Source organism: Oryctolagus cuniculus, chromosome X (genome assembly GCF_051225735.1).
Source record: "Oryctolagus cuniculus isolate XC-2025 breed Fujian yellow rabbit chromosome X, ASM5122573v1, whole genome shotgun sequence".
In the NCBI taxonomy this organism is placed as follows: Eukaryota; Metazoa; Chordata; class Mammalia; order Lagomorpha; family Leporidae; genus Oryctolagus; species Oryctolagus cuniculus.
In genome coordinates, this window is record NC_142888.1 from 91914137 (window position 1) to 91940664 (window position 26528).

General features: G+C 41.4%; 1 protein-coding gene across 1 annotated transcript in view; it reads left to right on the forward strand.

Annotated features, from left to right (window-relative positions):
* The window catches only part of PCDH19 (protocadherin 19), a 117997-nt gene that overhangs the window by 42166 nt on the left and 49303 nt on the right, over nucleotides 1–26528 (forward strand). Inside the window, exon 4 of the mRNA XM_008273147.5 lies at nucleotides 24690–24748. Coding sequence (XP_008271369.2) covers nucleotides 24690–24748 — 59 coding nt within the window. The remainder of the gene's footprint in view (nucleotides 1–24689; nucleotides 24749–26528) is intronic.

The window sequence follows — 26528 nt, forward strand, 5'->3', positions numbered from 1 at the left end:
AGTATTTGAGACCTTCTGTAATGATTTTGAATGGCAAATCAATTTCCCTTTGTTTTAGCATATAACAAGGAGAAGGCCATGGGGAGAAAAGAGAACCGAGCATGTGAATTTCACCTAGTCTATGTCACTATGTCAGTTCTTGGGCTTGAAGCTTTTCACATATTAAGTAATTTAATCCTCACAACAACCCCATGACACTGGAAATATTATTCTTAGTTTTACAGATGAAGAAACTAAAGCATATGAGAAATTTTCTTGGGGTCACACCTCATCAGGACTTGAACCCAAGTCTCTGATGCAGAGTCCTTTCTCCTATACCAGCTGGAATAGTTACCCCCAAAGTAAGAGGCTTCTAGCGCTTTAAAAATTCTAGATGCTTTGTTCTTGCCCCAAACTCCTATTGAGTGGAAATGCCTATTCTTTCTTTCTTGCTTCTCTGCCTCTTTGGCAATTGAGACTTCTAGGTCAGGAGGCTGGCATTCTGGCTGACTCACAAAATTCAAATTTGGGGGCAATTCCTGTAAAAAGCTTTTAGCAGAGGGCATTAGGTTAATATCTTTGGAATGGGCAAAAGCACTTTCTTCCTAGGTTTTGATGGAGATTCATGATCAGGAAAGGGCAACTTCCTTTTTTTTTTTTTTTTGAAACATTCAGTTGCCCTATTGCGGAAGAAAGACCTGGTGTTGTCAGAAGTGTCTCTGTGATGCTCAGGGGCTGCACAGTATACACGAGACATGGAGGTGGTTAGAACTCCTGAGTGTGTCTGTCCTAGGAAGCCAGAGGTCAGGACTGTGTTCTGACACTTTAGGAAGCTGAAAACTGAGAAAAGAGGCTATTCTTGGCCAATTTTTCTGATGTATTGTTACTAAATTTAGATTGGGCAATGTTATTGTACATTTAGTATTTAAAGTTTGTGTGTGTGTGTGTGTGTGTGTACTCATTTACCTAGTCCATAAAGAACATTTATTTACTTGACAAATGTTTATTGAATATGTACTTTGTGCCAGGGGCTATTTTCAGGCTTCCAGGAACAGCAGAGAACTAAACAAAGATTCCTAACATATTGCAGTGTATGTGTACAGATCATTTATGTTTAGTTGTCGTTGTTGAACAGGGACAAAGGAAGTATAGAGGTGTAGGGGGAGACTGAGAAGGGTGATGGAGGAACTCACTCCATGTGATCTTTAAACATTTTTTATTTCATTTTAGATTTTAAAAATTATTATTTTTATTTATTTGAGAGACAGAGAGACCAAGACTGAGACAGAGTCAGAGAGACAGGGAGAGGTCTCCCATTGGCTGGTTCACTCCCCAAATGCCCATAAGAGCTGAGGCTGGGGCTGGGCTGAGACCCAGAGCTGGGAACTCAAGCCTGGTCTGTCATGTGGCAGGATCCCAATGACTTGGGCCATTTCCACTGCTTCCCAGGGTTCCCATTAGCAGGAAGCTGGGATCCATAGCTGGAGACAGGAATCCAATACAGTGTGGGGTGTAGATATCCTGACTTCTAGGCTGAACACCATACTTTTTGATTCATGTATCAACAAAAATGCAAATATACCTTCCTGTGACTTTGCCAAAAAAAAAAAAAATAAAGCCCTAACATGGAGTTAACATTCTAGTAAGTGGAGAGAGAAAATAAAGTAAATAAATGAGATGTATGGCATTTTAGAAGGTAAGTGCTATGGAGAAAATTAAGGCAGAGAGGGAGGATAGAATTGGCGAAAATTTGGAAATTTAAATAGGGTGGTTAGGTAATATTAATCTTATTTTACTTCTCACCGATTCATACGTAGACTTTTTTTTTTTTTGACAGGCAGAGTTAGACAGTGAGAGGGAGAGACAGAGAGAAAGGTCTTCCTTCCATTGATTCACTCCCCAAATGGCCGCTACGGCTGGTGCTGCGCCGATCCGACGCCAGGAGCCAGGTGCCTTCTCCTGATGTCCCATGCAGGTGCAGGGCCCAAGCACTTGGGCCATCCTCCTCTGCACTCCCGGGCCACAGCAGAGAGCTGGACTGGAAGAGGAGCAACCGGGACAGAATCCGGCACCCCGACTGGGACTAGAACCCTGGGGGCGGTGCTGCAGGTGGAGGATTAGCCTAGTGAGCCGAGGCGCCAGCCAGAACATAGACTTTCTTTTGTAGCCATGCTAATGGTTTGTTTACTCATTAGTGTCTACCATAGCTACCCTTATATCCCATGCATAGAATGCACATTAAAGAAATAAATAGACATTGCTCCCATCCTTTTAGAACCCATAATGTAGTTCAGGAGACAGACATTAAAAAATGATTACACAGATAATTACTTCCAATCATGATATGTGGGATGGAAAGCAGTGTAAGGTGCTAACATGTATTACACATGGAGGCCAGTATACAGTTACTGATTCTGTTACGTTAAAGGCCACAGACAGGGGCCAGCATTGTGGTGTAGTGGGTTAAGCCACCTCGTGCAACCCTGGCATCCCATATCAGTGCAACAAGTTGAGTCCTGGCTGCTCTGCTTCAGATTCAGCTCCGTGCCTATCCTCCTGGGAAAGCTGAGGGTGAAGGCCCAAGTACTTGGGTCCCTGCCATCTACATGGGAGACCCAGATGGAGTTATCAGTTTCTGTTTTCAGCCTGTTCCAACCCTGACTGTTGTAGGCATTTGGGGAATGAACCAGCAGATGGAAGACTTCTCTCTCATTCTGTCTCTCTGTCCATCTCTCTCTCTCTCTCTCTCTCTCTTTCTCCCTTTCCCTTTCCTTCTCCCTTCCCTTACCCTGTCTCTCTATCTCTGTCACTCCGCCTTTTAAATAAATATCTTTTTAATAAAAAATCCCATCTTTTTAAAAAAAATTTTATTTATTTATTTGAGAGACAGAATTATAGACAGAGAGAGGGAGAAACAGAGACAGAGAGGTCTTCCATCCGCTGGTTCATTTCCCTAATGTCTACAATGGCCATACCTGGGTGCAGGGGCCCAAGCACCTGGGCTATCTTCCATTGCTTTCCCAGGCTGTCAGCAGAGAGCTGGATCCGAAGTGGAGCAGCTGGGACTTGAACTGGTGCCCATATGGGTTGCCAGCGCTAAAGGCGGAGGCTTCACTTACTATGCCACAGTGCCAGCCGCAAATAAATATCTCTTAAAGAAAAAATACAGACCACTGAACATTAGGTCTCACTGGATTCTAGTAGGAAGGCCAATGATGATATGATTACAAAGCAGCAAGTCTCATTTGGTTTAGGTTGTGTCTAGGGATTTGTGAATTTGTGATTTCAAATGTCTGATTGCCATAATTGTATATAGGTACTGTCAGCCTTCAACCTAGCTAATTACTGGCATTTGATTTTTTAAATACACACACACACACACACACACACACTCACACACGCGGCTATATTTTTTTTTTTGAAAAACCAGTAAATGACCTTTTGATGCTGCACATTTTGGAGCTGCTTGAAAACTGACTTTGAAGGAGAGAAAGCATTAATGAAGATAATGGCTGATTTTCAGAGCAGAGTTCCTATTTGCTTGTTTTCTTATGTTTTCATTGTGCCTCCAAAGCTTCAAAACACTCTCAAAATGAAAGATGGTAGGACAAAATGTATCTTTTAAAAAAATTTTTAAACTGTGGAGAGGAAAGTATTTTAATGAGGAAATATATTATATTATTCTCCTGCAAACCAAGGGCTAATAGCCTGGAACTGATACTTTGGCTCCCTAAAAAGTCCAACAAGACAAGCCAATTATGGACTCTGAAACATTTTTATTTTTAGTTCCTTGTAATAGCAATTCATTCCCTGCTATGGTACATTAACTGGAAAACAAGTTGAAATGAGAGTTTTGGCACCTTTAGAATAATTGCCTATATTTACCAAATTCTTAATTGCACAGAGATCTTGTAGGGGGGAGAGGAGAGCAAAAGCCTGCATCTGGGAAAGTCTGACTTTCAATCAAGGCCAACCAAATGGGCAGCTGTGGAATACAGTTCAGCTCACTGCCTTTCCTTTCGGTTTATTCTCCAAGCAAACAATAGCTTGGTTATTTCTGCTGATTTTTGCCTTTATGTGGTAGTACTTTGGTGAGCAGGAGGAATTAGCTGTTTACAAATAAGGTATGCAAGTAGGCACAGCTGCTGTACTCTTCTCCCTATCATAATGTCTAGTAGTTTCCTATTGTCCTCTATATGGGGACACCTCAACAAGGCCATGGAAAAATGGAAACAAAAAAAAGGTCAGCTTATTTTGATGCAGTTCTTTGATTCCTTGCAGGTTTTTTGGCCACGAACTTTTTGAAGAGCCCATGTATCTATTTTTTTTATTTATTTTTATTTATTTATTTATTTATTTTTTTATTTTTATTTTTATTTTTTTTTTTTTTTGACAGGCAGAGTGGACAGTGAGAGAGAGAGATGGAGAGAAAGGTCTTCCCTTGCCGTTGGTTCACCCTCCAATGGCCACCGCGGCCAGCGAGCTGCGGCCGGCGCACCGCGCTGATCCGATGGCAGGAGCCAGGAGCCAGGTGCTTTTCCTGGTCTCCCATGGGGTGCAGGGCCCAAGCACCTGGGCCATCCTCCACTGCACTCCCTGGCCACAGCAGAGGGCTGGCCTGGAAGAGGGGCAACCGGGACAGAATCTGGCGCCCCGACCGGGACTAGAACCCGGTGTGCCGGCGCCGCTAGGCGGAGGATTAGCCTAGTGAGCCGCGGCGCCGGCCCGAGCCCATGTATCTAAACACATGGGTAACACGGAGCTGGCTTGTTCCATTTCCTTTCGGGTAGATTTTGTTTGTTTGTTTTGTGAGGTCCGCTACTTTCCCTTTTCCATTTACTTTCCCTTCAGTGGCTCTGCTTTCCTATCAGGTGGTCTTTTTGGAAGTTCCAACGTGATGCCAGTGTGGGGTGCAGCTGGTGATGCCGTACTGAAAAGGCATCTTTGGGAAGGGGCAATAAGTTAGCCAGGAAGTAAGTTAGAAGGTTAAATGGACTGCTAAAACAAATGTCATCTTAGGCCTCACTAAGGAAGCATAGTTTTCTGATATGGGAGCTCCTAGCCGTCTGAAGTCTTTGCTGCTCTGACTACATCTGAAGCCTTCTGTTTATCCTGGATGCCTTACTTTAAGTAGTATGTGGGCAGAATAAGCTTCAGAGAAGGTATTCGCAGGTGTTCTGTTATAGCAGTGCAAAATGGAGTTAGCGCCCTTCGCAGCTTTGTAGTTGTGTCACTTTAGTGGGGTTAGGAAAGAGTTAATCTCATAGAAAAACCTTGAATTTGACTTGTTTTCTTCTTAGGGATTGTTGTGAAGATGAACACTTGCTGGGAACTTTTGAAAGTTCCTGGTGCTATAGGCTCTTTTCCAAAAGACGTTTTTCATAATAATAATAACAATAATAGTAATTCCAAAATGACAGAAGAAACATTAATTTATAAAAATAAAATTTCAAAAGGTAAATTTTATGAAATGGTTCAGTGCCATAGAGTCCAGAACCTTTCTGGGACACATAGAGAGGGGTCATTTGTACCTTTATTTATTCATCCTGTATCCTCTTGAGCCTTATTTTTATTTGTTTTATTAAGGCAGAGCAGAGCAACCTGGGGTGGGGTGTGTGTGGCTAATAAAAGCAATCCATGTTGCAAAGGAACACAGTGTGTACTTTGTTGGCTGAAGGCCCTGTGGTGCACAGAAAGAGCCCGGCTTCAGCGTCTCGTAGGCCCTGCCATCCAGGAAGAGAAGGCACAGGAACGTTGTTCTCAGGATACAGACTGTGTTTCTGAACATGCTAAGATTTTCCTTGCTCATTCTTGCTACATCCTCTTGCTTTGTGGCACTGAGTGGGATCAGGCGCGTAGGAATGGCACCCAGGGAGCTGACTGAGAACAGGGAGGGACTAGGGACCCACCAGCACCTGGAAGACAGGAGGGTGTCCCAATAACTTTGAGCTTCTTTTGGAGAAAAGGCACAGTGTCAGCCCATTAGGAGAAGAGGAGGAGAACACAGGATAAAATGCACATCCTGAAACTCCATGAAAGGAGAATGGAAAGTGCTCTTTCTGCTGCTCACCAAATGTGCATGTTTTGTGGTAGTCTCTGTTTGTGGGGCTGAGTGTGGGTCTGACCTGTGGAGGAAAGTGAAGGTCTCCACCTACAGGCTGCTGCAGGAAAGAGCTCCTTCTTCCTGTCTGCTGACAAGGGGACTAGGGCAAGTTTTCAGAGGTTATCCAAGCTCGGGTTGACTTGTCTCAGGACTCATCCTTATGCAAAGGCTGCAAAAAGAATTTGAAAGTCATGAACATCTGACCACTGGAGAAAACCTTTACTGGCTCAAAAATAAGTCTCTGTGGTTTAATTAGCTACCCCTTCGGACATTGATTTTTCTAGCACTTGTACAGAATGTAACTTGTCTTCAACTTTACAGAAGAACCAACCCCGATGCAGCTGGATTTGTGGCTGTAGGGAAGTTGCTTGATTTTATTAAGCATGGCTTAGGCACTCTCTCTCTCTCTCTTTCTCCCCTGACGCTCATACACAACTTAGAAAATCAAGAAATCGAGCTATAGAGAAGGAAATTCTTCCCCCAAACCAAATGTTTTCCCTAGTTGCATACCCCTGTACATCGCATGTGGCTGAGGGCAGTCCTGATGGCACCTGTTACGTCGAAGGGCCTTCTCCACTGCTCTCTTCTCTGTGCTCCTGTGGCACACTGCATAGACCACTTGCTGTGGTTTGAATGTATGTGTTCCCCTTAAAGTTCCTACGTTAGAATCTGCAACACAATGGGATACTAGTAAGGGGGGGGGGTGGCTTTAGGGAATGATTAAATCACAAGGACTTCACCATTCCAAATGGGATTCATATCCTTATAAATGTGTTTGAGAACTAGCCAGCTCTTTGTGTCCTTCTGCCTACTGACGTGTGAGGACACAGTGTTGGTCCTCTCTAGACGTCGCGACAATGAGGCACCAACGTGGAGCCAGAGAGTAGCCCTCATCAGACACAGAAGATATGGCACCTTGATTTTGGGCTTCACAGCTTCCAGAACTGTGAGAAGTCAATTTGTGTTATCTGTGAATTACCCTGTCTTAGGTGTTTTGTTAGAGCAGCACCGAGACTGAGGTACCACTGTGGGAGCAGTGTGAATATTGCGTTGCAGTTGTTTCTTCACCTAGCCACCCCAACACTAGAAATGTGAGCTCCTTGAGGGCAGGAGTGGAATTGAGTTCATGTCCATGTCCCTAGCATCTACCATGCAGCCTGGCACATAGTCCTAACCATATTCGGTTGAATTGAATTAAATTTTTTCAGCCCCGAGCTGTACTGGCTGCCATTTGTTCTGCAGAAGTCAGTCAAGGACAGCCAAGGAGCATGAGACAAATCTTTTCGATTGTGGGCAGGCTCTGAATGATCTCTGCCTTTGCTTCTACTCTTCCATTGCTCCTATCTACACCCTCCCCCCGACCCCTTTTAACTACCCGTTGCCTACAGTTTGTACAAAGAAAGAGCTTAAACATAGTGCAGCATTTTCTGTGACTTTTATGTCTTTCTATTCAGAGCTGATGGCTTTGTCATTCTACTCAGCCTTTATATATATAGTAGCACAGTCAAATTTGATTAATTGAGACTAACTTGGGGGAAGGCCAGTTGGAATTATAGATAGAAAAGAATGCAATTTTATTACTTTCAAGTTCATAGAGTAATAAGAAGTAGACTAACAAAGCCCTTGCCAGGAATTTTTGCCAAATAGAAGTCCTTGGACCTGTTTTAATGAATAAATAAGAATGATGTGCAATTAACATATTTATTGTTTGTAAATTGCTTCTAACGTGCTTAAAAACAATTTATTCACTTAAGTAGTTTAAATACTTCCCTTGTAATCTTGTTTACACTATAATTTGCCCAGAAAACCTTTTTAAAAATAGATACGGCAGTGTAGCTCTATCTGAATGATCACCAAATATGAAGTGTGAAGTCTGAACCGCAGAGGTGTGACTCCAACACCATGAAGTCAGGAAGCCTGAGACAGGTGCTTTTAGGAAGTGGGCAGAACGGATTCTGCTTTTCCTACTTAGCTGTTCATCGTACCGGCAGAGGCTTATGTTTACTTGCTCATTCCTCTTCTGAGAAGAAAAAAACCTCCCTCACCAGGAAGCAATACTTGCCATCACTCCAGTCCCCCTCGGTGGTCTCATGCCTGAGAGAAAATTTACCTTTTGGATAATTTCACTATGATCAAACAATCCCCAGTGGGCAAAACTAATAGAAGATACTGTATGTTGCTTGCAGTTTATCTCTAGCAATTATAGATGAGCAATTTAAGTGGCAACAAAGCAAGTCATTTGCTAGAATGAGGCTGTATTTCACAGAGCTTTATCATTCGACATTCTCCAGATCACTCAGCTAGAGAGAGTCTGTTTCCCTGGGTGGATCATACATCCTCTTTCTACAGTATCCCTAGGAACAATTATTTTTCTGGATGATAGGATATTGACAAGAAGCGATTTACAAACATCATTTGCCCTAAATTTCACTTTTTTCCTCGCATGAGAAATTTACTTGATGGGACTTTGAACATTAGCTATTATTCTTCTGGGATTATATTAGGAGCAGTAACGGGAAGGAGCTAGGCAGGTGGGGAGGGATGAACTATGGCCTGGGTGTCAGAAGAGATGAATTCTAAACCCAAGCTTGGGTTTCTATTAACCAGTTAGATTGCTTTGGAATGATTGTAAGGTTCTCTGGGCCCATTTCCTTGTCTTCAAAATGTGTGTGTGTGTGTGTGTGAGAGAGAGAGAGAGAGAGAGAGAGAGAGAGAGAGAAGACAGAGACACACACTGACAAATTAGATATTAGATAATCTCTAAGATTGTATTGAATTTTCATGTGCTTATTGGGTATTTGAGCCTGTGATGGTCATGAGTCCACATGGCAGCTTTTCAAAGCCCGTAGTGGAAAGTACAGCATTGTCAGGTTACAGTAACAATTTCAAGAACCTTTGCAAATGACCACGTTTGGCAGTAAAGCAACTGAAGGTTCTATCATGATCTGAAGAAATAATTAATATTGCATAAAAGGATGCGTTTTTTAATTTATGAAGGATAGACCACAGAAGGGACTATAGATTGAAAGCAAAAGCAGTAAATCAGCCAGCTGGGCTTCCATTTCCTACTGTCTGTAAAGTTACGCTGGTGGAACGTCCCCTGGTTTTGGAAGCAGGCATCTGAAGTTCTTCTGACTCTGCCAGTAATTGGCTTATTTGATCAGGGATTCAGAAACTCTCTGGGCTTCAGTTTTCCATCTGTTAAAAAGAAAGTAGTAGCTTGCCTATGTACCTCTTCAGACTATTGTAGTTCAGGGGCCAGCACTGTGGCATAGTAGGCGAAGCCTCTGTCTGCTGCGCTGGCATCCCATATGGGTGTCGGTTCATGTTCCCGCTGCCCCCTCTTCTGATCCAGCTCTCTGCTATGGCCTGGGAAAGCAGTGGAGGATGGCCCAACTCCTTGGGCCCCTGCACACCCGTGGGAGACCAGGAAGAAGCTCCTGGCTCCTGGCTTCAGATGGACCCAACTCCAGCCATTGTGGCCATTTGGGGGAGTGAACCAGCAGATTGAAGACCTTTCTCTCTGTCTCTCCCTCTCTCTGTCTGTAACTCTACCTCTCAAATAAATAAATAAAAATATTTTAAAAAAGACAATTGTAGTATAAGAGTGCATAGGTCAAGGGTGTGTAAAAAATTGCCATGAGGAAATAATTTGTAAAATTGAGGCATTGAGATACACAGCCCCCCATGTGTTCCTCACTGTGCTGGATTGTAAAGCACTCTCTTTGGAGATGTAGGATATAGCATGTTTAGTATTATGTGTATTGCACTGTGGCATCATAATATTAGTAAGCATGGGATTCTATTTCTTTTAGATTTGTAGGCAAGACATTGGATGGATGAAAGAGATAGAGGGATGGAGAGAGAGAATGTGAATTTTTGGCTTAAGCCAATTCCCCCCTGCTGTCTAAAGTTTTGAGAAATGTTGCAACAAGTGCAAGTCTAGCAGTACAGCAGCTTTTCTTAAAAGAGCTTTGTAAACTTTGCATTTCTGATTCCATCTATGAAAGAGACAGGTGAGATGCTGCTATCACATAGACAAGTCATACACCGACTATTAATCAGTTGAAAACAGTGAGTGAGCACCTGCTGTGTGCCAGGAAGAGTGACAGGCACTGAAGATACAGACACTAAAGACGTGGTCCTTGCCCTTAATGAGCTCCTGGCCTAGTGAGGGTGACAGATAAATGTATGGTGTGGCATGAGAGAAGTAAGTATACTCCTTATGTTTCCTTAGCCCACCAAGTGCATCATGTTTCAGAACTCAAGGATCCTGAGTCACAGGCCAACAGCCTTGCTCAAAGGCATTGCTGTCCAGTAGACTTTTTTATGGTTATGGAAATAATCTACACCTGAGCTGTCCAGGACGGTGGCCACTAGGGACATTTGGCTATTGAGCGCTGGAAATTTGGCTGCTATAATTCTTGAGGAATTAAAATTATAATTTAATTTTTGTTAACTCACATTTTAGTTGCTGCCTGTGGCTAGTGTCTATGCTGTTGAACAGCATAGCGCTAAGAAATGGTAAAGGGGACACACAGTAGGCTCCAAGGAGTCCTGAGTTGGTCCTGGCTGAGCTGCCTCAGTCCCTTAACCCTGTTTTTCTATCCACATACTACACTAGCCTTGGAACGGCTCATTTCCAGCTGACGGCTCTGAATTATGCATGCTAATGTGCTTTACTTAACCCTGAGATGAGTTTTTTTTTTTTTAAGAAAAGATATTCTGTGACAGTTCAATCATAACAAAGGAAGGAAATGGGGCAAAAGAAAACTAGTTTATAAAGGCTTTTAAAATGTCTCAAATCTTGCCTTTCACAGAATTTCAAATGTTGTGAGGTCATTTCAACTCTTTTTAAGCTGAATACTCATTCTCTCTGTCTCTATCTCGCATGAGTACACACACACACAATTCAGCTAAGGTGTCTATCGTAGGAACTTGAGCTCCTTTCATTCCTCTTTAATAATCTCCCGTGCTAAAAGCAAGAAGGTTCACAATATTATTACTTTTTTTTGTTAGGACAGATGGGGCAGAATAAGATAAAATATTCTAGGAGGAAGATCCTCAGGAAGAAAACTATTCACAGTACTCAATGGTGATTTCGTTGGAAATGGCAATAAATATACATCAGAAATCAAGTTTATGATATGATAATAAGAAGGCCTGCTATTTGTATAGTGGTTCACACTTTTAGGAAATTGTTAGGAAATCAAGGCTTAAAGAGGTTCCGTGATGTCTCTAAGGTCACACAGCTAGTAAGAACTTTTTCTATTTTCATCTTGCTCTGTGTTTCGAGACTTTCTAGGATTTTTCTTTTAATATTCCATGATCTTTTCTAACTTTATAACCATCCGCAGAAACAGTCATCAGAATGACTTTCGGCCCTATCTGAAGCTGGGTCTACCAAGAACCATCATTTAAAAAAAAAAAACTTGTTTATTTTCATTTTATTTGAAAGGCAGAGGGAGAGAGACATATTTTCCATCCAGTGGTTCACTCCTGAAATACGTAGGTGACAGGGACTCAAGTACTTGGGCCATCACCAGCTGCTTCCCAGGGTACACGTTAGCAGGAAGCTGGGTTGAAAGTGGAGGAGTTGGGACTTGATTCCAGGTACCCCAATGTAGGATGCAGGCACCCAGAGCAGCAACCTGACTGCTGCAGCAAACACTGACCCCCATGGCATAAGCATTTTAAAATATCTAAACATAGTGGTAAAGGCTTATTTCCCTCATAAAAGTTGTGTGTGTTTGTGCACACAGGGGTGTGAATTAAGAAATGACTGCCCACACCTATTTGTACTGATGTGGACCCAGACAAAATGTTTCTTTGTTATTATGTAGACAGGGGAATTGAGCAGACCAAGATGAAGAGTGGGTGTAGCAGTTTCCTTTGAGAGCAGGGTGTGGATATGGAAGAGTGAATGGAGAGCTTGTCTCTGAATTTATTTGAAAAACTGACCAGGAGAGAGCAGGGGAGTGAAGACCTGGGAGAAGTGTGGGGAAAGGAAGGGAGACACCAGCCACACAGGTTGAGGGGTACACGGTCCCACACAGCGTGGTGTTATGTTTTTCACAGTGTTAATTATTATTTTTTTTTTTTTTTTGCCAGTTAGGTTTGGAATTGTTCCTGGATTTTACTGTTGCAAGTCTGATGGTAGAGAGAGAGTGAAGTGTTCCCCCTCATTATTTCTTAATCTTCCTGCAGGAGGAAATTGCTCTGGTTGTGTTCACCGCCCTTGAACCTGTCATGTTTAAGCAGGCTAGGGTATTTTTTTTTCTCCCCAATAGTACATGCAGTCAGCCAGTCCTAATTGCTTCCATTTCATTGCATTTTCCAGAACCCTAATGAGGTGTGGCCTGCTGGTGTGAGTGCAGGACCCAGTGCGAGAAGTCTGGAATTCTAGTTGTATATGCAAGCCTCTTAACCTCTTCTGTGGTGCTGTTAATGGAGTTAATAATATTTATTTAGCTCATAACGGTAGCAAGAGGATTAACTAGTTAATGTTGGTTAAAAGGCTTTGAGCAAAAGAAATGGCAGTTTTCTGTGTACTGTGTCCATTTTCAAGTGCTCATTCTTATTAATAGGAGGCATCTGCTCTATTACAGTCATTAAGCACCTCACAGAAGCCTTCCTGGCTGCAGAAGAAACAAAATTCTCCACTTCTGTGCCATGAGCTCTGTAGAAAATGTAGCTACCGTTAGCCCTAGTTTCCAACTTGAGTATCTGTTTTCTGTCCCTCTAAAAATATTCCTCTCCTTTATGGTTTCTTGAAGTTTTAGTAATTTTTCTCTCTCCTGCAGTCCTCTATATTTACTGCTTCTGGTGCAAAATGACTATTGTGTTTCAGCGGTGGGGGGAAATGATCCCTTTTTATACCAGCCTGTTAAACATTCTGGAAGTCTTTGTGATAAAAGGTTCCATATAAATACAAGGTACTTAAGTAATCGTTCTGTTGGTGCATTGCATAAGTGCATTACAGATTTCTAATACTCTGACAATTTCAAGCTGCTGATAATATTAGCCACTTTGTGAAGTGTAATTATGGCTTTCTTGTGCTTGGCTGCCAGCACTCTTATGTCAGATAGTAGCCTTTTGATTAATCTCTATTTTCAAATCATGTCAAATTCTAACCTCCCCTTCCCTCCTCTCATCCTCTCCCCCCACAACACCCCCCCCCCCCCCCCCGCCGCTCCGGCCCCGCACATAAAATGAAGTTCTGTTCGGTTTGGGAGAAGGGCAGGTAGGGGGTTTTAGAGGATCAGTAAACGTTTCCATTACTTCCTTGAATCCTCTTATTGCTTTTCAGTTGTAGTTTACGAAGCGATGCTTTTAGCTCTGTGTTGCTTCCAACACTGATTTGCTGCAGTGCTTACCTAAGTCGCTAGAAACTGGAAGCTACTGTGGGTTTCCTTCAGTGCCTAATAATTTCAACAGAACTAGTGCCCTTTATTTAGGCCAAGTCATCATTAGAGGGTTGTCAATGTTAAGCAACCACGGAGTCTGATTTTGAGAAACGTTCACTGCGCCTTGTCAAATGTGAAATTAGTACTTAAAAGGTCCTAAGTAAATGACCTGTTTATGTTTTTTGGGACAGTAAGTGGATGCTGAGTGTAAACATTCTTGACTCATTCCAGTGCACTGAGACAACCCTCTGTTTGCTGTGGCAGTGATCAAAGCATCTGCAACAAAGAGGACCGAGGGAGGGTTTCATTGACCACAAACGAGAAAATGATCTATTGTATGGTATCTAATTAGAAAACATCAATATCAGAAGCTAATGCATTCTGTATTTCTAAAATGGTATATTACTCGATTGTTTTCTTGTCAGCACGATCACATATTACAGGCTTGAGCAGCAAGCTGGTACAAGGGAAATGAATTTAGAATGATATGCCAAAGGCTGTTACTCCTTCACTCTTAAATAATCTTGTGGAGGCAACTGGGTTTTAAGTGAGGTATAATATAAATAATGGGATTGGGGTTGGAACTGAATTTGGGGGTGTTGTTTTGGCCCACGGGCACAGGGCCACCCGCCGCTTTCCCTCCAAATATTTTGAAAGTCTTTTCAGCTGACAAGACTCGCTCAATAGAAATTGCGCTCTGCAGGCAGTCGGGGCTCTGTAGCTGCTAAATAGCGGAGAATTGAAGCATGGATAAAACAGAATTTAGTAGAAGGGAATAGGCCAGCTCAGGTTCTAAGAGTGCTGGGCCTTCTGTGAGCCAGAGGGACTTGCTGATAGGCTGGATCCAGGAGAGCTTATTTTGTGGATCCCTGGATCTTACTGCTTGTTTCTTTCTTTCTCTCTGTTCTCTCTCTCTCTCTCTCTGTGTGTGTGTGTGTGGGGGTGGGGGGACGGGGTTGATCTTACATAGATTTTTTGTTGTTGTTGTCATTTGGATCAACTTTACCAAACCATAGCTTCTGAAATTGAAGCCACCACCCTAGAAATCATTACTAGTCATCTTAGATCACCTTCGAGAGATGGTAGCTAGTGCCTCTAAAGGACAATTGAAATGGCCATCAAGATTCCAGGGAACAAAGTGGCTCAATTTTTGATTCCTTGAGTTATGCTACTGGACTAGTTAGTATGTGCCAGATATTTCTTTTGTCTAACTGCTAGACTGTACTCTCCAGACTCATTCATTGGAAATACCCAAGACCCAGATATTACCATTTTATGCCTGCTTTCTGTTTCGGTAGTAGATAATGCCAACAACAGTGCTCCCCGGGGGATTTCTTGTTGTCCTTGTTGTTGTGGCTTGTTCTAGCTGAGTCAGTACTTAACACGGCTGTAGCATTTAACCTGTGTGTTTTCTTGGCTGTTTAAGGGCAGGGGAACAGTTGGCACTTGCTTGTAAAGGGCTTTGATATTTGGGGATGAAAGTCTCTTTATGCCTGCAAAATAGCTTTAGTATGTTGTAGTTTTGGGATGGCGACTGGACTCCAGGGTTTGTTCCTGCGGCAAATGTGGTTGGTAGCTATTCAGTCCTCAGGTTGCACTTTGTTCATGTGAGATTTGATAGTTTGACTTACATGACTGCGTTCTTCATTTTATTTACTCTTAAGCTGCTTTTACTCACACCAAGGTCGTGTTGACTCTGCACATATACATACAATACACATTAACTGGTTCCAGAGAGCTTTTTTGTTTTTTGTAAGCAGGTACTATTTCAGAGTGTACTGTGCCCCATGAAGGACTTAGAAAAGCATCTAAGGGCTTTATTCTAGTTTTTTCTCTCATCGTGTGGTGGTTAGCCTGGTCTTTTAGCAGACCCTTTGCCTCTGAATTGCATGGATTCCTGCAGAAAGCTGCTAGGTTTCTCAAGGAGGCCTTTGTAGTGCTATGTGCAACTAGGTTGCTCTTGTGAAGGTACAGTTTTGACTCAAAGAGGAGAGCAGAGCAAACCACTTTCCTTAGGCCATCCCTGCCACCTCTAGGTAGTCTATCCGTGTCAATGGTGCCAGTTGGACTTCAGGAGTTTTGATGAAAGGCCACCAAGGGGGAACTCTTTCAGTTTAAGTTGTTGGATGTGAACCACATGCCCTGTGTTTCCATGGATAGCCCTGTCCTGAAAGCCACTGGAACCCTAGAGTTCTCTACCACATTGTCACTCTGTGACTCAGAGGTCTGCATTCTGGTGAGCACTTATCTTTTCACAGAAACTTTATCATACTCTCATGTAGTACCACTGCCATTCCCAGAGATATGGCAGGACTGAAGGACTTACATCGGCAGAAAGAACCCAGCTGTGCTTTCTGATCCTTGACAATTACAGCCAGGCCATTGTGTATTTATAAGGGAGTAGCTGGGAGTGATAATAGAGAATGGATTGTAACTAAAGGTGACAGTGTACAGAATGGATGCTTTCTGAAGAAACAGGATCACCTTGGCCTAACAGAATTGGTCATCTGCAAGTAACCTCATTCTTAGCTCTTTCCATCTCTTTTCTTGTCATCCATTAATGCATTACATGAATATTTGTTACATGTCTGGGATTGTGACACATGACATAAGGACTTCGAAAGAGAGCTCTCAGTCAGTTCAGAAGTGAACTGACATGCTACACATGAAATAATCATAGATACTGAGGGAGTACATACTTACCTGCACAGTCTCTTGTACAAAGGGCTGAGAAATTGCTAAGCACTGTGGGGTGATCAGTGATGTAACTGTATTAGAAATGAGGGAATTAGATATGGGGAAGTAGTAGAAGGCTGGTATTGGATAACTGCTTAGGTAAAGATTTTATTTAGATTTAATGCCAATTGCAACAAGGAGCCGCTGTGAAGTCTTGAAAAGAGAAATGATGTGATGAGAGTAGTGGGTGAAGAAGATGATCCAAAGAGCTTTTTGCAGAATGGGCTGGAGCAAAAGGAGACCAATGGAGATGAGGAAGCAGTGGTACAGGTGATGAAGGGTGTGGAAATGGAGCCAAACGGAAAGATACATAAGCTATGTCTCAGAACTGTAAACATTTTGTAATCTATTTGGCAGGAGAGAGCGGTTTTCTACATTTTTGATGTCGGTTATGTACATATTACCAATATAATGGCCAAATTCTCCTAAGTGAGCCACCTACCTTCTTCAAGCCATTATGGTGTTATTTACTTCTGTAATGTATCTGTGTAATTCTCTAAGCTGTGCACCAGTAGCCTGTGTATGAGTATAAACATGTGTCCGTAGGTAGGTTTGTGCTAATCTCAGTGTGGGTATTCATTGGAGTGGCAGACATTTTGACCATTCCTGGTAAGAGGTCCATCAGTTTGGGAGCTCCTTTAGGGTGCAGACTATGTCTTTTTTCCATCCTTAGGGCTTGGTGCGCACTTGTGGATAACTGACTGAGTTAATAAGAACTGCTTTGTTTTAGAAGCCAACAATTTTTGAGCTTGAAGGGAACATTGGATGTTGATCATCTGGTTAGTCTTCTCATTTTAAAGATGGATAAATTAAGGCTTCAAGAGTTATAAAGTGGTTTATCCAAGGACATCAGTGAGCCAGTGACTACTATGTGAAGGGAGTCCAGGTTTCCCCCATTATAGCACATTACTTTCTGTAGTCACACTGTATATGCACAAATACAGGTGTGTACTTTTATGTGTTTGTGGATGAAAATTAGGGCTGGAGTGTGTGAAAAGCATTTGACCAAAAATTAGTGTGGTCAGCAAGAGCCTATTTAGCTGGGTTTCCAGTTCAGGGTAAATATGAGCTTTCAAGTGATGGCAGCTCTGGGGATGGTGCCTTTTGTTCTACCTTCACTAATTCTTGCTTCAGCTGCTGCTGTCTGGATGGATGAATCTTTGAATATACATTCTAGCTGGAGGCATGTTGGCCTTATTTTTATATAGAATTTACATTTTCATTTTTGTGTGTCAGGAATAGAAAGCAGGAAAAGTCATTTATCAATTTATTTCCAAAAATGCTTTCATAAGGAAATGGCTGTTTGAACATCTAAAACAACAATCGCTTTTGGAAAAGGTTGATCAATAGGCACAATTATCGTTATTGGAAATCATCAATTAAAAAAATGAACCAGCATTTACAAACTACTTTCCTGTGCATCTGAGTTGGAATTCCAGTTTTCTGTTGTTGATATTGGTAAAATGAGTTGATAAAAATTTAAGAAAATTAGTTATAATGCTTTTTATAGCATTTTATTAGTTATAATACTTTTCAGTTTGATGGAACTTGAAAGGTTGTTCATTTTTTAAATGAAAACCTTAAAGTTTGGGAAATGTCTATGTGAGTCCCAGAGCCTGTGACCTTTTTTAGCTCAGTGTAGTGACCTGGGGATTTGTGCCACTGGGCAAAGAATGTAGTCCTAGATATCTGCATTTATTGGACTTCTTTCTCCTTAGGGTTGCAGTCTCTCCTGGTGATAAATGTGGTGCTGAGAGAGCTGCAGTCACTCTTCCAGAGACTAGGGCATGATTCAGTGAACTGTAAAAGTAATGCAAAATGACAATTAAAGTAGGGCATCCTCTGGTACCTTGGGGGCCTGACAAAGTGGAAGTATTTGACTTCTGATGTGCCAGACTTATTAACATGGAAGCATACTAACGGATCACCCACCCAAGAGTCTCCCTAGAAACCTCACGTGTCCAGAAGGGTGCTGAGAACAGAAAGCAGTAAGCCAGAAAGGCTTCTGAGCATGGGACACACAAGCACACAAACCATGACAGAAACCAAAACGTGATATCCCTGAAACCCCTTAGATGAAGACCATACAAATTCCTTCTTGGGGCAGCGACTTCTCAGCTTTCCTCTTCAAACTTGCTGTTCTTTTCTAGACTGTTCTTAGAAACATAATTATATAGTTTCCAAGAACAAAGTAGAGTAGAAGCATCAAACTTGAAGTGGGAGATGAGCTGCTTTTGGTATATTAACAGCTCTGAGAAGTCACAAGACTGAATGTTGGGTAGCCAGCTGGCAAAGGACATATGTTAAAAATTAAAGATGAGAGCCCGAAAGACAGAGTGCTTTTGGGTCATTAAGTGTACAGTCAAAACTTGCATGGTACAATGACTTATGTTTAGAAGGATGCTTCTAAATAACCAATAAGAGGGTAAATTATGCTTTTGATACTCTTTTTTGTTGTAAAAATTTAACCTACACATAAAAATTGTACATATTTATGGGGTACCATGTGATGTTCTGATACATGTATATATTGTCTAGTGTCTAATCAGGGTAAATATATCTTTCTCCTTGAACATTTAATGTTTCTTTATGGTGAAAACATGCAAAATCTCATCTTGTGTGTATTTTTAATAGAGACACACACAGTACATTAACATAATTTATAGTCACCCTATTGTGCAATAGAGCCCCAGAACTTCTTACTTCTACTGAACTATAATTTAGTACCCATTAATAGGCCTTCCTCCACCTCTCTCCTTGCTTTCCTTCCCTGCCTCTGGTCATCACCATTATACTCAACCTCGATGAGATCAATTTTTTTGTTAGATAAGAAGGGCAACCTTGTGGTACATTTCAGAAATAAGGCAGAATGGTTAGAGTTTCAAATCAGAGTTTTAATTCTTACAGGGGAAATCCTGTATCTGGAAAACTGAGCTTTCCAGAATTATTTATTCTTTGAAGGCTTTAGAATTGTGGTTTTATAAACGTAGGCCAAGTGAGAAGCCTGCTTTCAATCAATTCCTAGGAAAAAGTCTTCTAATTAGAGAACCTGTTTTGAAGAAATGATATTAAATGATGAAAAAATGACTCTTGCTTGTCATTGAGACTGGAAATAAAGGTTTGCTCTAGTCCTGTTTTTTTTTTAAATGTCAAAATTAGTTTTTCAGAAACCAATGTTGTTCTTGTCTCTTCGCTATGTTTCTGCGTTAACCTGGCTGTCTCATTAAAGATGGGGACATTTCCTAGTGAAATTAATATGACATTTAGAGAAAATTTCCTCTATCAAATGTTTCATGTTACTTGCCATTTAGAATACTTAGAGATTGAATTGGAATAATGTCAAGCAAATTTTGATTAAATAAGGCTAACCAGGAGCCAATACGTTCATGCAAAAAAAAAAAAAAAAGCTGTTGAGTTATTTCTTAAAAAGTGTATTCCTCCTGTGGATCTTTATCTTGTATTGAGACAACCCATCTTCTAAACAGCTGGACTTACATTAGAAAACACAGCACAAGGCCAGCGTTATAGCATAGCAGGTTAAGCTGCTGCCTGCAATGCTGGCATTCCATGTGGGCACCGGTTTGAGTCTAGCTGCTCCACTTTCAATTCAGCTCCCTACTTATGGTCTGGGAAAAGCAGCGGAATATGGCCCATATTTGGGCCCCTGTCACCCACATGGGAACCCGGATGATGCTCTTGGCTTGTGACTTCAGCCTGGCCCAGCCCTGGCCGTTGTGGCCATCTAGGGGGCTGAACCACCGGATGGACTATCTCATTCTGTGTCTCTCTCTCTCTCTTTGTAACCCTGACTTTCAAATAAATATATATTTTTAAAAAAGAAAATACAGCACATCAGTTGAAAGCCTGCAGCCAGACTATTGGTCACAACAGTTGTTCTCCACCCCTGGAGGTACATTAAAATTACCTGGGAAGCTTTTTTTTTTTTTAACCCAATGTCTGGGCCCTACTCCAGGCCAATTACCTAAGAATCTCTTGGAGTGTGTCTTTGGTGACACTGTTTTTTTTTTAAAAATTCCTGAGATGATTCTAATCAGCATTTTGGACTGAAAAGTACTGGTTTCAATCATGTAAACTATTGATTAAGAAAATATTATTTCCTTCTCTGAAGTGGTCTGAGTCTCATTCTTTGTTCCACCAGAAGTGAGAAAAAAATATACTCTTTCATTGCACAGCAACTAGATTTAAGTATACACTTTGAAGCAATTTGAGCTAAAATATTTGATGTCAATACACACAGACCTGTAATATAATAGAGCATCAATGGCCAGTTAATTCAGTTTCTTGGAATGTAGGACTAATGAGTTCAGAATAGTGTATTCTATCCAATTAGGATGGTTTGGTTGCATGGGTTGTTCCCATAGCTGCAACCAAGCTGTTTCATAAAGAGATCTGAAACTGATTACCAAGGGGAAAGACAATAGGTGAAGCAGCATAGTTCCATCCACTCTGGGAAAGTTGGTGCTAGGAACCTGCCTCACTTATGAGGCTTCTAATTGCATTAGGATGCAGCACAGGACGTCTGCGCATTATGGTTTATGCTGATTTGGAGAATGGAGTGTTTATATTTGAAGGCCAGGACTCAAAAGAATGAGCAGTTTACTTTTTTAGAGTATAGAAGAGGGGAAAGAAAGGTAGGAAACTGATAAACCTCGATGATACTCTCCTACCTACAATGGCAGATCAAGCCTGGTGGGTCTGTCTTAGGGTGAACTGATCTATATCCAGGAGTGGATGGTGGGAGGGAAGAATAGTTAAGGTCACCACAAACAAGTGTTCTAGACACTTCTCTTTTCTCAACTCAGTGTTTAGGCATGGGAATCCTCATGGTGAGACATATTATTTCATTAGGATTAAGAAGTAGTACAGTCATCAGGGATAAAATTTGCATGGTTTGCTTCTTTGCCCACACACACGGTTCTGGCACAATGCCTGGAGGCCAGATCTCCACAGAGCTCCGTATTTGATGCACAGTGCACACAGATTGGAGCCATCATATGCAGAGCTTTGTAAAATTTGCTACTTGAAAACTGTCTGAAAACTTGACCGTGGGTTAGAATGTTACTCATGCTTCTGCAGAGCCAGTATCCTCTAGGTTTCCTTTTTTGCATATGTGTATCTATCTACTAACTTTCTTTTCTTTTTTTTTAAGATTTATTTTATTTATTTGAAAGACAGAGTTACACAGAAAGAGGTAGAGAGAGAGAGAGAGAGAGAGAGAGAGAGGTCTTTCATCCACTGATTCACTCCCGAACTGGCCACAACGGTCAGAGCTGTGCCATTCCGAAGCAGGAGCCAGTAGCTTCTTCCGGGTCTCCCATGTGGGTGCAGGGGTCCCAGGCAATAACAGAGAGCTGGATCAGAAGTGGAGCAGCCGGGACACGAACCAATGCCCATATGGGATGCTAGCACTGTAGGTAGTGGCTTTACCTGCTATGCCACAGCGTTGGCCCCGCTATTGTTTTATTGCCCGACTGCAGTTAAATTGCGGACCCTAATTGGGGTTTCACGTTTTGTTAAACAAGAGGTAAGGATTCTCACCGTTCCCACCATGCACCATGCTACATGCAGTTAAAATTCTTCTTTGGATTCACTTTCTATTATCCCTGTTTTACAGATAAGAAAACTGAGGCACACAGAAACTAAGTAATTTGTCCAGGATTGCATATGGATAATTGATAAATGCATAACTGAACTGCCGAGTGTTTAATCAATTCTCTATTAAACAGGATAGTATACTTTTTTGAGGGTAGGGGATTTCCACTTATTATACATTGCACTGAATACCATTGAAGAGCACATTTAACCAACATCATTTTCACCTATTATGTTGGTACAACAAATGAGGCCAAGAAGTTTTGGTAGATGGATGGATAACCTCTTCCAGCAAATACTTAGATCATATTTCCCACTGGCCGGCGCTGCGGCTCATTAAGCTAATCCTCTGCCTTGTGGCGCCGGCACACCAGGTTCTAGTCCCGGTCAGGGCTCCGGATTCTGTCCCGGTTGCCCCTCTTCCAGGCCAGCTCTCTGCTGTGGCCAGGGAGTGCAGTGGAGGATGGCCCAAGTGCTTGGGCCCTGCACTCCATGGGAGACCAGGATAAGTACCTGGCTCCTGCCATCGGATCAGCGCGGTGCGCCAGACTCTGTGCGCCGGCCGCGGTGGCCATTGGAGGGTGAACCAACGGCAAAGGAAGACCTTTCTCTCTGTCTCTCTCACTGTCCACTCTGCCTGTCAAAAAATAAAAAAATAAAAAAAAATAGATCATATTCCCAACACAGGCCTTCTTCTCCTGTAATTCTTTTCATAGCAATGTCAGCATTCATTTTATTTTTAGACAATGAAAATATTTTAATAGATATAAAAATTGTATACATTTTGGGGATACTATGTTATGTTTTATTACATGTATGCATTATGTGATGTCCAGCCAGGGTAAATGTATTTTATCCTTTCACACATTTAGCATTTCTTTACACTGAAAACATCCCAAATCCTATCTTCTGGTTTTTTACCTAGAGAAATATGCAGTATATTAACAGTACTATAGTCACTTTACTGTGCAATAGAACCCTAGGACTTCTTATTGTTATCTGGCTACAGCCTAGTATCCCTCAGTCACCCCCTCATCATCCTCCCCTCCCCACTTCAGCGTTTGTTTTCTTATGAACAATTTAGAAATGAACTGAGCATTTGATTTTTATCCTCTCAACACATTTCTCTGAATAGTACCAACTATTATTTGTGGTTTACATTACAGAGGATGTAAACTTCTAGATAAAAGCAGTGTGAGTGGATATCATACAGTCTATCTTCAAATGATGGGAGTTGCGGGGAGGCATGAACATGCCTGAATAAGTATAGGACAATGTTGTGATTTAGCGCCTTCCTACTGTTTGCCCTTCCTTTCTCCAACCCATTCACCACTTCCACCTTCCTACTTGCTCTCGGTATTCAGGGTCTCTGCCCGGACTGTTGGTGCCCGTTTGAGAGCTGGAGCTGCTGTTACCTGTCCCATTTTCTCCTCTTTCAAAACTGTGAGCTCTTGAAAGCAAGGACTGCACCTAAAAGCCTGGAGCAGTTAATGTCTGACAGATAGTCTTCTGAAAGGAATCTGCTCTTTTGTTTGCTGGACAGCTGTTGAGTTTCCTTTTTCCAAGCATTCTCAGTTGCAGTGATAGCCAAAGGCCCATAGGAATGGTGGTGATTTTTGGTGAAATGGCAGGAGGGTGGAGGAAATGTGTTTGGGCATTTTTCAGTTGATGCAATGGTTCAGCAAGTATGGTACTTTAGCGTTGGGGGTAAGTTCCCCTTCACAGTTACTTCAGTGTCTTCTGTGGCCTCCACCCCTTCTAAGGCTGTCTCCCTTTGGATCTTCCCACTTCTGGGTGCTTATCAGCTATTTTCCTCTTTCATCTGGCAGGTATTCTGCATTTGCTTTTATAAAGCCCTTGCTCCAGCAGTCTACTGTAACCAGATTAGATGGTGGTGTTTTAATAATAGGATCTGAGACAGGGGTTTGCTTGCAAACTTCGTGTTTCACATGAAAGGCTTTGGAACCCCCTGTGGACTGCCCTTCACCCTGTTTTAGGCATTATACTTGTTTGCTTTTATATTTATGATAAAACGAAGGCCTTCCTGCATAAGTATTGCTGAGCAAATGTCTTAAAACAAAGGGAAGTGCAGAGTTTAAAACCACAGTGGGGGATTACCTTGCCTGCATTTCCATATCTTTGGGATAAATATTTTAACATGTTAATTATCTACTACTAATAAAAATACCTTTGAACTTCCAGTCAATTTGATGGGCATAGATTTGTCTCTACTGGGGAATGGGAAGCAATTAGTTTCGGTAATGATTGTGAGTCATGTTGTCTCTTCTTTGTAAGTGGTTGCATGGTCAGTAGCCAGCCGTCTTTTAGAGAATGTTTGTGTCAAGTTTGTCCTAATCTGCTGGAGTGAGCTGCTATCTCCACAGTGACCCCAGAGCCCCAAGGAGGCAGGGAGTTCCTCAGGCTGCTGCCCCACTATGGCTTTGGTTTCTCAATCATTCATTGCTTCTTGCCCAGTAGAGAAATTCTTAATAGGAGTGGGCATTTAGTCTAAAAGTGCATTGGTCATTGCAGAGCCTGGGTTGGATTTCTGATCCAGCTCCTGACTCCAACTCTGCTAGTGCAGACTCTGGGAGGCAGTGGTGATTGCTCAAGTAGTTTGGTTCCTGCCACTTATACAGGAGACTTGAATTAAATTCCTGGCTCCTCACTTTGGTCCTGGTTCAACCCTGGCAATTGTGGGCATTTGGGGAGTGAACCAGTGGATAGGAACTCTGTCTCTTTCTCTCTTTGTCTCTCTGCTCTCAAATTAAAAAGAGGAAAAGTTCCTTCTAAGTAGGATATTTTGATTCTTCTTTTGAGTCTTCTATATAATCTTTTTTTTCTCATTACAGACTGAAAACTATTCTTTTGACTCCAACTATGTGAACAGCCGAGCCCATTTAATCAAAAGGTATGTTGGTTTGCTTGCCTATTTCTACAACTAAGCTTGATTTCATATAAAAAGCAAAACAAATTTAAAAGACTTTAAAATATGTTGTTTTGGGTTTGGAGATGAATACGTCACTGTTTATTATAGCAATTGGAAAAATTCAGAAAAGTATAAAAAGTAAATAAATGTTAATTCCATCACTCAATGGTAATCACTATTGATATTTCATTGTACTTGCTTATATTAAAATGCTTATATAAATATAATTAAAAAATCAAATCAGGGTGATATTACAATAGAGTTTTACATGATAGTTTAGAAATTTTACATGATAGTTTAGAAAACTTTCAAAATCATGTGGATTTCAAAATTCTGATTGCTATCCACTTTAAGGAGAGGGAGGCCTTAAAATATTTTCTCATGTGGAACTGCCAATGAGTTTTGAGATTACTGTTATTCTGACAAATTTGAATTTTTGAAGGATATTTTAGCAACAGATAAATTAATTCTTTATTTTTTAAAAATACTTATAGATGAAAGAGAAATAGAAAAGATAGCTGCCTGATTCAATACTTCCTAAGATGTTTGAAAGCTTTTCACATGAAACACTGAAAGTTAAGATATGTGTGATTGGTTGATCATAACCTAGTTATCCATGCAGCCACAGTATATGTTAGTATAAAGCTGGGTATTGACATAGAAGATTCCATCTGGTACTGTGAGAACTAAAGTCACCCAATGGAAGAAAAGACAAGGGGTTCAGGAAGATCTCTAAGGAGAGAAAACTTCTTGTGAGAAAACCCCAGTACTGACCATTCAGATGATGCCTTTATTACTGCTTTATGTATAGAACCTCTTGAATGGTCCACTGGTTATTCTGCAGCTAAAATTGAACACTGAATATGGTTGTTAAAATAATAGAAATGAAATAGAGAGGCAAGCAGAGTATGTTAAAGCTGTAGTAGAAAAGACCTGGAAATTCTATTATTTTGCTGGCTCTAATCCCATAAATTTACATCACCAGAAGGGTAGGATTCAAGGAATAAAATAGCTTGCTGTACAACTAGCTTGAATTCATATCTAATTTAATTCACAATGCAGCAATAAACACTGACAATGTGCTACATTAGTCTGTATTGGTCTGGGATCACTTGTGACCTTAAGTGATGATTATTAGTCATCTGCAAATGGATAGCTCTATATCACCAGTCATAGCATAGTCTGGAATTTTTCAGAGGGGTTGAGAATAATCCTTTCAGGATATTTTCTTGGATTATAGAAAAAAGCAAACAAAAAGTCAAGTTCAAAATTATGTGACTAATTTGTTTTAGGAGGATTTAAAAAAAACCTGTTTTACCTGCGCTGATTAGTCTTGTGGCAGAAATGTGCTTTGTTTTCTGCTTTAGGATTGTTATTCTCAAAGCTCCTTATTTATTTATTTATTTGTATGTATCTCGTAAATACAGCATCGGGAACATAATAATTCTTCCCACTGCGCCTGTCCTCCCACCCACTCCCACCTTCCTCCCCCCTTTCCTGTTTGGTCTGAGAAAGAAAAGGAAAAAGGAAAAAGGAAGGAAGGAAGGATAATGGAGTAAAAAAAAACAAGAGAACTGTTCCTCAACAGTCTAAACAAGGGCTGTTCTTTGTTATTGCTTCTTGAAGGTGGTTTTCGCTTTTTTCCCTCTTCTTTTCCCAACCTTCCTCCTCCTTCTTTCCTTTTTTAAACTTAATTGTCTTTAAAGAAGAACCCAAGGATGATACATCTTTTGTGAGCTCAGACATGACTATTACTTATGAG